The sequence below is a fragment of the Orycteropus afer genome, unplaced genomic scaffold, assembly GCF_000298275.1.
Source record: "Orycteropus afer afer isolate SDZICR_OR568_19922 unplaced genomic scaffold, OryAfe1.0 scaffold00085, whole genome shotgun sequence".
Lineage (NCBI taxonomy): Eukaryota > Metazoa > Chordata > Mammalia > Tubulidentata > Orycteropodidae > Orycteropus > Orycteropus afer.
In genome coordinates this window covers 6,338,211-6,347,966 of record NW_006921672.1, presented here as the reverse complement: position 1 = coordinate 6,347,966, position 9,756 = coordinate 6,338,211, and the positions used below count along the sequence as shown (strand labels likewise).

The 9,756-nt window shown below is 49.0% G+C and overlaps 1 protein-coding gene across 1 annotated transcript in view; it reads right to left on the bottom strand.

Moving 5' to 3' along the window:
- The window catches only part of COPZ2 (COPI coat complex subunit zeta 2), a 13,655-nt gene extending 4,138 nt beyond the window's left edge, over positions 1-9,517 (bottom strand). Inside the window, exons 1-7 of the mRNA XM_007941976.1 lie at positions 9,407-9,517; positions 8,535-8,609; positions 6,957-7,038; positions 6,178-6,269; positions 5,666-5,721; positions 5,124-5,201; positions 970-1,021 (exon numbers count right to left, since the gene is read on the bottom strand). Coding sequence (XP_007940167.1) covers positions 970-1,021; positions 5,124-5,201; positions 5,666-5,721; positions 6,178-6,269; positions 6,957-7,038; positions 8,535-8,609; positions 9,407-9,517 — 546 coding nt within the window. The remainder of the gene's footprint in view (positions 1-969; positions 1,022-5,123; positions 5,202-5,665; positions 5,722-6,177; positions 6,270-6,956; positions 7,039-8,534; positions 8,610-9,406) is intronic.
- Between the last annotated feature and the right edge of the window lie 239 nt (positions 9,518-9,756).

Genomic DNA, 9,756 nt, shown 5'->3' with positions numbered 1-9,756 from the left:
ATAGAGCCTGGTGGAACCACTGAGACTATGGCCCCTAGCTGCCCTTCACGTCTGGAATTGAACCCACACCTGTGGCTTCCAGCTAGACAAAAGACAGGCATATGAGTTGATGATATAGAGATAGATAGATAGATGAGATAGATAAAGTCCTTGGAGAGAACAATCATGGGAGAAAGAAGGGCTGCTTATGCACAGGGAGACAGCTCAGGGTGCAGGAGGACATGGAGGGATGGATACAGAAAAGAGGTAATTATGGGGAGGAAATGGGAGGGGAGCTGTTACATTGGGGTAAATTGTAGACAATGTTATGAGACAAAGTGTATGTGAATTGCTGTATGGAAAGTGAATTTGCTCTGTAAATCTTCACACAAATCACACATACACACACAAAGAACTACCTATACTGGGAGCAAATTGGCAACAGCAACCTGAAAGACAGGTAGGAACCTCAGGGGGCAGTGAGTTTATGTTAATGAAGGGAAGAACAACTCCACAAAGGAGGGTGAGAATGGTTGCAAAACTTGAAGAATGTAATCAACGTCACTGAATTGTACCTGGAGGAACTGCTGAACTGGTGTAGGTTTTGCTGTGTATATTCTCAAGAACAACAGAAATCAGCCACTGAAAACACTGTGGGTCCCAGTTCTGTTCTGATACACACAGGCACAGGGATTACCATGAGTCGGAGTCAACTCTATGGCAATTGGTTATTATTATTATTATGGACTGGTACTTTCCACTAGGGAGATGGTGAGTGCCTGGTGATCCCAGAGGGGGAAGGGACAAGACTGTGTCTTATATTAACAGACTTCTGCAACTGACGCTCCCAGAAGGTGCATCAGTCCAGTGGTTGGTTCTACAGAGGAGCCTGAGTTTCCACCATGCTGGTCCTCTCCACAGGGGGATAGGAGGGGTGGGTTGCCCAGCCTGGAGGAAGTGGGAGTGTGGGGGATGCAGGAAGACTCTTACCCGAAAATTCACTTTCTGGATCACCTGCTGGGGGTCACTTTCCAGAATCACGCTGCAAGACAAGAGAAAAACCAGGATGAAAATTGGTGAGATCATTCTCTCCTCTGTCTCCTCTTCCTGCCAAGCTTCTTCCCTTTCCTCAACGCATATTGCAACATTGCCCCTCCAGGCCCCTTACTGAGACTGCTTAAATCAGAGCCCTCCTTACCATGCGTGAGCCCTCAGCTCTCATCCCTCCACATTTCAAATCTATTTGGTCATTATTGGGCAAAAATTTTGAAATCAGGTTAGGCCAGTCCAGTCTAGAATAATCAGGTTATCAATAGCAGAGACCCACAAAGCTCTGAGCTCTTAAAAGTTCACTTCACCTTCTGGGTCTAAACCAAACCAAACCAAAGTCATTGCTGTCAAGTTGGTTCCGACTCATAGTGACCCCTCCTTGGGTTTCTGAGACGGTATAAGTAGATTGCCCAGTCTTCCTTCTGCGGAGTGACTGGTGGGTTTGAACCACCAGCCTTCTGGTTAGCAATCAAATGTCTTAGGCATTATGCCACCAGAGCTCCTTCTGGGTTTGTTGTTGTTGTTGTTATGTGCCGTCGAGTTGGTCCCGACTCATAGTGACCCCTCCTTGGGTTTCCGAGGCAGTATCACTACAGAAGTAGATTGCCCTATCTTCCTTCCAAGGAGTGGCTAGTGGGTTTGAACTGCCAGCCTTCTGGGTCTGTTGTTGTTATTATGTGCTGTCAAGTCGGACCCGACTCATAGCGACCCCTCCTTGGGTTTCCAAGGCAGTATCACTACGGAAGTAGATTGCCCCATCTTCCTTCCAAGGAGTGGCTGGTGAGTTTGAACCGCCAGCCTTCTGGTTAGTAGTCAAGTGCCTTAGGCACTATGCTACCAGAGCTCCCCCTTTTGGGTCTAGGGATGGATTATTCCCTGTAATATGACTCAGACACAGAGAAGGGAAACCCCCTATTATTTTATGTGAAAGGGCCATGCTGTATTCAAAAAATACGAAAGGAACTCCAGAAGTCAAATCTATCTCCCCACTAACTTTTCCCTTTTTCAATCATAGTAAAATACAAATAACATGAGGTTTGCCATTTTAACTATTTTCAAGTGTACAATCAGTGGCCTTATCTACATTCACAGTGTTGTATGGCCATAAGCACTATTTCCAAATCTTTCTCATCACCCCACACAGAAACTCTGTACCCCATTAAACAATAATTTCTCATTTTGCACTCCTTCCAAGCCCTGGCAACCTCCAATCTACTTTGTTTCCGTGAATTTGCCTGTTCTAGATATATCATATAAGTGAAATCATACAATATTGTCTGGCTTCTTTCACACTTAGCATAATGTTTTCAGGGTTCTCGCATATTGTAGCATGTATCAGAACATCATTCCTTTTTATAGCTGAATAGCATACCCACTGCTCACTTAGCAACATGGTTAGGTTCCAAAGACTAGGTCATTATGTGAAAACCAGCTGCAGATATGGAGGATCACCACATCAGATCACAAAATGGAGGGTGACTACATCATTGCATAACTGCCAACTATATCATTATATGGCTGTCAAACCACTTACCATCATGGCCCAGTCAAGTTGACACACAACCTTAATCATCACAGCCAGTGTATTCTTCTCTGAACCTCAGCATTCATTGCTGCCAGATAGACATCATTAATGTGCAAAATAGTCAGATAGTAGATGTTTCACTATTGTAAATGTGAAATGTTGGATACTGAGATAGTCCATAAGTGAGGAGTAGGTGCATTCCATTGTACGCATATACCACATTTTGTTTATCCATTCAACCCAAGTGATAGACACTTGGGCTATTTTCACTTTTTGGCTTTTGTGAGTAATGCTACAAAGAACACTGGTGTATAAGTGTTTGTTTGAGTCCCTGCTTTCAAGTCTTTTGTGCATGTATGTAGGAGTGGAATTGCTGGGTCATATGGTAATTCTATGTTTAACTGTTTGAGGAACTGCCAAACTACCTTCCCTTTTGACACACCCAAATATTGAGGCTTTTCCCAATTAATAGGCACTCTCTTATGTTGCACTGGGGGTTCTAGGAGCCATTTGTGGGTGTGTGCAAGTGTGCATGGGATGTGAACACTATTAATGTGGGTGGGATGGTGCTACCTCTGTCAGAGACAACAGAAACTGGGTTTTCCTTTTAATCTGATGAGGATCCTTAAGGGTTAGAAGTTTAGTTTGCTCTTTCTTTTGTACCAATCCAAGTGAACAAACATTTCTTGGGGACCTTTTCTAGGCCTTAAGTCCCAGCCCTAGGCTTCCTAACCAGAAGCTGTTTATTTCATAAAGTCCGAGGTACCCCAGGCCAAAGCTCCAGGTACTGCCTCCCTACTGGTACTTCCCAGATTTTCTGTGATGGGAGACTGGGCTTTACTTGGAGGCAGAAACCCTGAAGCTTATAAAACTTATACTTCAGGTGTCCTCCCTTGCAGAGGTCCTTCCAAGGCCCTTTACTTCATTTTGTACTTGTAATGTTGTAAGGTGTTTTTTTTTTTTTTTGCCTTAAAAGTTTCCCCAAAACTATGCATTTCCAGCTCCACAAAACCTGGTCTTACTCTACTCACTGAGACCCACAATTAGCACAGGCTTAGTAGTAGTAGAAGGAGCCCTGATGGTACAGTGGTTAAATCATTTGACTGGTAGCCAAAAGGTCACTGGTTTGAACCCACCAGCTGCTCCACGGGAGAAAGGAGATACAGTCTGCTTCTGTAAAGATTTACAGCCTTAGAAACCTATGAGGCGGTTCTACTCTGTCTGAACAAGTTGCTATGAGTCAGAATGGACTGAATGGCAGTAGGTAACAGTAGTAGACAGTCAGTAATTACAGAGCGGGGAGAGGAGGAATTCTGCAGGACCCATTTCCCAAGGTACTCCTTTCCTGGCCCGACCAGTAGGGTACTGTGTAGACTGTGTAGTGGAAATCACACAACCGCTGGAACAATGTACATGGTTTTAGATCTTGGTCCTCCACTCCTAAGCTGTGTGACCTTGGGCAAGTCATTTGAATCTCTAAGCCTTTGCCTCCTCATCTATAAAATGGATGTGATTGTAGAGGCAATAAAAATCAAGAAGTTTTTATTATCCTTTGTTCCGGAACCAGAACTTCTTTTTCTCCCTGAATATTGCCCTTCATGGAAATCCGCCAGCCAATGCCTTTCATACGAATGCCCAGCCTCTTAAGATAATACCTCTACTCCTCACTTATTGACTGTCTTGTTATCAGACATTTCACATTTATAATAAGAGTAAAAACTCTACTGTCTGACTATTTGGCATATTAATGATGTATGTCTGGCAGTGATGAACGCCAAGATGAGAATAACACTGGCTTGTGATGGTTAAGGTTATGTGTTAACTTGGCTGGACCATGATTCTCAGTGGTTTGGCAGTTATGCAATGATGCAGTCATCCTCCATTTTGTCACCTGACATGTTTATCCTCCATTTTTTGCATAATGCTGATTTTCACATAATGGCCTGGTTTTTGGAATCTAACCATGTTGATAAGTGAGAAGTGGGTGTAATGGCATGCTAATAAGAGGCAACCTTTACTGAGCAAAAACTATGAACTTCAAATGTATCATGTCATTTAATTCCCACAATCCTATGAGGTAATTCCCTTATCATCCCCACTTTAAAGATGGGGAAAGTAAGGCTCAGGGGAAGTAGGTAACTGGCCACAGTTGTAGGAGTTGAGCTCTAGGAGTGGGAGGTGTGGAGCTAGCAGGACACTGCCTGATGAAGTCCTTCCAAGAAGGGGCAAGTGTCTGTGCTGCCTGCTTCTCCTGGATACTGGAGATCAAACTGGAACCTCTTCCACATCCTGTCTACTTAATAGTCTACCTTATTTTGACATCAGATACCTTCTTTGTTTGGACTTGGCTTTGACTAACATTGAGATTTATTTCCATCCCCATCGTTAGGTGGGGGTAATGATAAAGAGTGGGATGGGATAACTGAGAGTATGTTGGGGAAAGGGAGGGAGAAGTTGGCCAAAGAGCCAGCAACATGCATGGTGTACTCTAGGTCTGATGACCCTTCAAAGGTACCCTCTTACTTTGATTATCCCTGACCATTCCCTCTTTTCTCCATCCCCTCCTCACCCGCCATCCACAATTTCATCCAGCACCAGGAAGGCTCCATCCATGTTCTCCAGCAGCCAGCGTTTCTCCACGTTCTTCCTGAAGGCAGACACAAGCTCCTGAGTCTCCCAGTGGCCAAGAGGAACAGGGTCCCTGCCTAGGTGGAGCAGGGCAAACACTCCCTGTCCAAAGACTGCCTCCATCTACCCTCAACAAAGGACTAGGAAGGGGCATGTAAAGAGCAGTTAGGGGAGAACTGGGCAAGGGGTTCTTGAGCACAGGACAGGTCTGCTTCCTTGAGCCTCACTTTGCCCAACTACCCACACTGTGGGCATTGACACCATGTCTGCTAAGCACCCAGAGTCTGCCTGGCCATACCCTCTGCCTGGCTCTGTTCTGGGACACCGTGGTGGTCAGGTAAAGGACAGAGCCTTGGAAGGGTCTACTCAGATTCCAGTCTCAGTCTTGCAGGGACTTCAGGAGAAAAGCAGGGAGGATGGGAGTCTGTGATGCATCAGGGCCTAGGGGGATGGGAGTTTTGAAGGGCAAAAAGCCTCACTTACCTTAACATGTGGTTCAGAGACTCAAACAGGCAGGTGAGAACAGCCATGAGCATCAACTGCGGATGGAGAGTAGAGGGAAGAAAACGAGAGCTTGAGGCTGAGAAGGCCAAAAGGAGTCCTTAGTACCTGCCTAGGTGGCAGCAGTAGCTGGTCCTCTCTCATATGAGAGAGGTGTGGGCTGAGATTGTAGCAGGAGACTGCAGAGGGGACCTCTTGTATTTGGGGTGGGAAATGCTGGAGTGTTCCACTAAGGGACACTGAATGTATCCTTATGTTTAAGAAAGAAACAAAAGCTCCCTGCATAGGCAGTGTTGACCTCATTTCTGGTTCTCAGGGAACCTAAGTGGTATCATGGATACACAGTGTTCCAGATAGAACCATTCTAGTGAAACCCCGGAGCCTGGAAGGAAGGGTTCCAATTGTGAACCCCACCACAACCCACCCTGTACCCCAGCCTCCAAGGCATTTCCCACAGACAGGCCCTCCTTGCCACCCTGCCCTCCTGAATTCACCTCATTCTCGTAGGATGAGCCCACCACATACAGGAAGAGGTCGATGCTGCTCTTGTAGACGATGGTCATGCCCCCGAAAAATGCAATCTCACCTGGAAGTAGAGGGGGCTTTCAGTCCTGGCCCCTCCTGCCTGGCCCATCTGGCCTCTCCTCCCCTTCTCCACTCGGAAGGAAGATGGGGCAATCTATTTCCGTAGTGATACTGCCTCGGAAACCCAGGGAGTGGTCGCCATGAGTCAGGTTCGACTTGACGGCACATAACAACAACAACAACAACAACAGCCCCTTCTCCAGCTTTGCACCTCTCCCTCTACTTTCTTCTTTCCTCTCCAAGGAATCCTTAGAAAGACCAGTCGTAGGGACGCTACCATAAGGCTGCCCTATGTCTTCCCCCATCCTCTACCTCATGTCTAGATACTGCCTTATTTTGAGGCGTCAACAAACCCAGTTCAGGGCCTCCTACCCAATCTCCACTCTGCACAGTTTCCTGTGGTGAGTTCCAGGCTGGAAGGGGACCGACAACAAAAGTAGCCTCTTTGGCTGAGAGAGAGGTCTAGGAGTGGTGGAGGGAGGGAGCCTGGGGAGGAGCAGAATGGAGAAAGATAGAGAATGAAGGTGCCTGGAGAGAGGGGAGAATAGCTGGGAAGGAGAGGAGAGAGCCTCTGAAGAAAACAGAATGGCCCGTGGGTGTATAAGGCCAACAGGGACAGATGTGTCCAGATGGAGAGGATGACAGTGTGCAACTGAGGGTTCTGGTGGAAGAAAAGGCGGACACTTACTGTCAGTCCGGCTGGTCTTGTGGAAGACATTTTTCTCGAAGACCATCTGCTCCTTCGTGGAGGGGAATGTGTCATCATAATACTATGAGAAGGGGAAAAGGGGTGATAGCTGGCTGGGTGGGTGGCAGGACACAGTGGATGCTGACCAAGGGGGACCCTGCTGTGATGTTCCATCTCCCCTTCATTGCCCTCTAGGCCTATCTTGCTTGCTGAAAGTGAAGAAGACTTGAAGCCCTTACTGATGAAGATCAAAGACTATAGCCTTCAGTTGGGATTATACCTCAACATAAAGAAAACAAAAATCCTCACCACTGGACCAGTAAGCAACATCATGATAAATGGAGAAAAGATTGAAGTTGTCAAGGATTTCATTTTACTTGGATCCACAATCAATGCCGATGGAAGAAGCAGTCAAGATATCAAACAATGTATTGCATTGGGCAAATCTGCTGCAAAAGACGTCTTTAAGAGCAAAGATGTCACTTTGAAGACTACGAAGCACCAGCCCCAAGCCATGGTATTTTCAATAACCTCATATGCATGTGAGAGCAGGACAGTGACTAAGAAAGACCACAGAAGAATTGATGCATTTGGATTGTGGTGTTGGCAAAGAATATTGCATGTACTATGGACCGCTAAAAGATCAAATAAATCTGTCTTTGAGGAAGTACAGCCAGAATGCTCCTTGGAAGCAAGAATGGCTAGACTTCATTTCTCGTAGTTTGGTCATGTTGTCAGAAGGGACCAGTCCCTGGAGAAGGATATCAGATAAAATAGCAGGTCAGTGAAAAAGGGAAAGACCCTCAGTGAGATGGACTGACACAGTGGCTGCAACGATGGCGTCAAGCATGGCAATGATTGTGCAGACGGTGCAGTGTTGGGCAGTGTTTTGTCCTGTTGTACACAGGGTTGCTGTGAGTGAAAACCTACTCGATGGCACCTAACAACAACAATGCCTGCCTGCTCACTAAACCAAATCTGTCCCATGGCTGGGTCCTTGGAGGAGGCCTTGCCCCCATCCACCTCAGATCACCACCTGCCAGGGAAAGGTATGATCACTTCTCAAAATTTTAAGGGTGTATCTTGCATCTTAGTGCCCGATGTGCAGGCAAATCAGCCCTTGCTGATTTGGTCCCTGCTGCAAGGAGACAAGCTCTTTGAAATGTCATGAGAATGAAAAAGAATTTGGAAGACACATCCTCAGCCCCAAATAAACAAACACAAGGACAAAAAGCTATAATAATGTGTTGCATGCTAAAGGAGCTCTGGTGGCGCAGGGATTAATGCTATTAACCAAAAGGTCGGCAGTTCAAACCCACTTCTGTGAGAGAAAGATGAAGCGGTCTGCTTCCATAAAGATTAACAGCCTTGCTGTTCCATTTTAGGGAGCATGAGTAGAAACAGGGGACCTTCCTTCCCATTTCAGGAGCCAGCAGCCTGATGAGTCAGAGCGATAGCCAGCAGGAGCTCTGGTGTTGAGATGCCCACAGTTAGAGACCACAGTGTTGTTTTTCCATCCTCTGTGTCCAGGGCCCCTCTAGTGTCCACCATGTAGGTTAGAATGGGAGGGGCGATTACCTTGGCCAGTAGCCTGCGCCCATCATTATCCAGGATGAAAACAGCCTTGATGGTGTAGAGGGAAGGTTCCTGCAACTGATACAGGGGAGGGGGAACTCTTTTGGCCCCTGAAGCAACAACTCTTAAGGTGGATACCCTGTCATTGCCTCACTGGGATCTGTTGACCTCAGGGGTACACCCTTAGGCCTCAGAGACCTCAACCCCAAAGTTCCACAACAGGACCAAGCCCAACCCCTGCCACATGGGCCAACTCTGGTGCCTTCTCTACCTCCAGGCAGATGTTCCGCTGCAGGCCCCCCGCGTGGGCCCTGCGCCTGTTGGGTGCAAAAGGTCCCTCGGGCCCAAGTTCTGTCATGCACTGACTGCCCCAGAGCCCGAGTCGGAGTGTATCACAGAACCTGGGCCGGGGAGACAGCAGCGCCGAGCCGCCTCCTTCCAGCCGACCAGCGGCCGAGGCTCGACCCACGCTCTCAGAGTGCCCCCAGCCCCCTGACGGTGGTGGGCTCCAGAAACACTTACGGCAGCCCAGGAACAGGCCACCTTTACCCCTCCCAGCGGAATCTCCACCCCCCCCCCCCCCCCGCACCCCCCCGCCCCCCCCCCCCCCCCCCGTCCCACACACACACCTTTCCTGTCTGTCACCGCCCCAAAGTGATCCAGAACTTCAGCCGACTCAGAGCAAGCCTCCTCACGAGTCCACACCCGGAGGAACTTTGTCCCCTGCCCTAGGCCCAGGCCCCTTACTGGGGCTGGTTAGGGGTAGCATAAAGTTCCCAGCCGCCAGCGCGCCGGTTGTGAGTTGGCTGTCCCCCACCCCCCGCGCCCCTCTCTGCCTCCAGGGGACCCCGGGCGCCCTCCCGTCCGCTCCGTACCCGCGGCGCCGCGGGCTCTCCGGCTCGGGCGGGCGGCGTCGGGCCCCCAGCCTGGGCCGCTAAGGCCCCCTCCCCCGGGTGCGGACGTGGCCAGGCCTCCGGCCGCTGCATGCCGCTCGCCGCCTCGCGCTGACAGCGCAGCCCCCGGGGGCCGCTGCCTCGCGCTGACAGCGCCGCCCCCGGAGGCCACCGCCCGCTTCCAGCCGGCGGCGCAGGCTTGCGGCCCTCTCTCCTCCCATCTCCTGTCTGGCTTTCCTTTTCCCCGTGGCCTTTTCCTCCTTCTGGCTATCCCTACTCTCCCTGCCAGCCCTCTGCACCCCACACCCCGCACTCCTTCCAACACCTTTCAT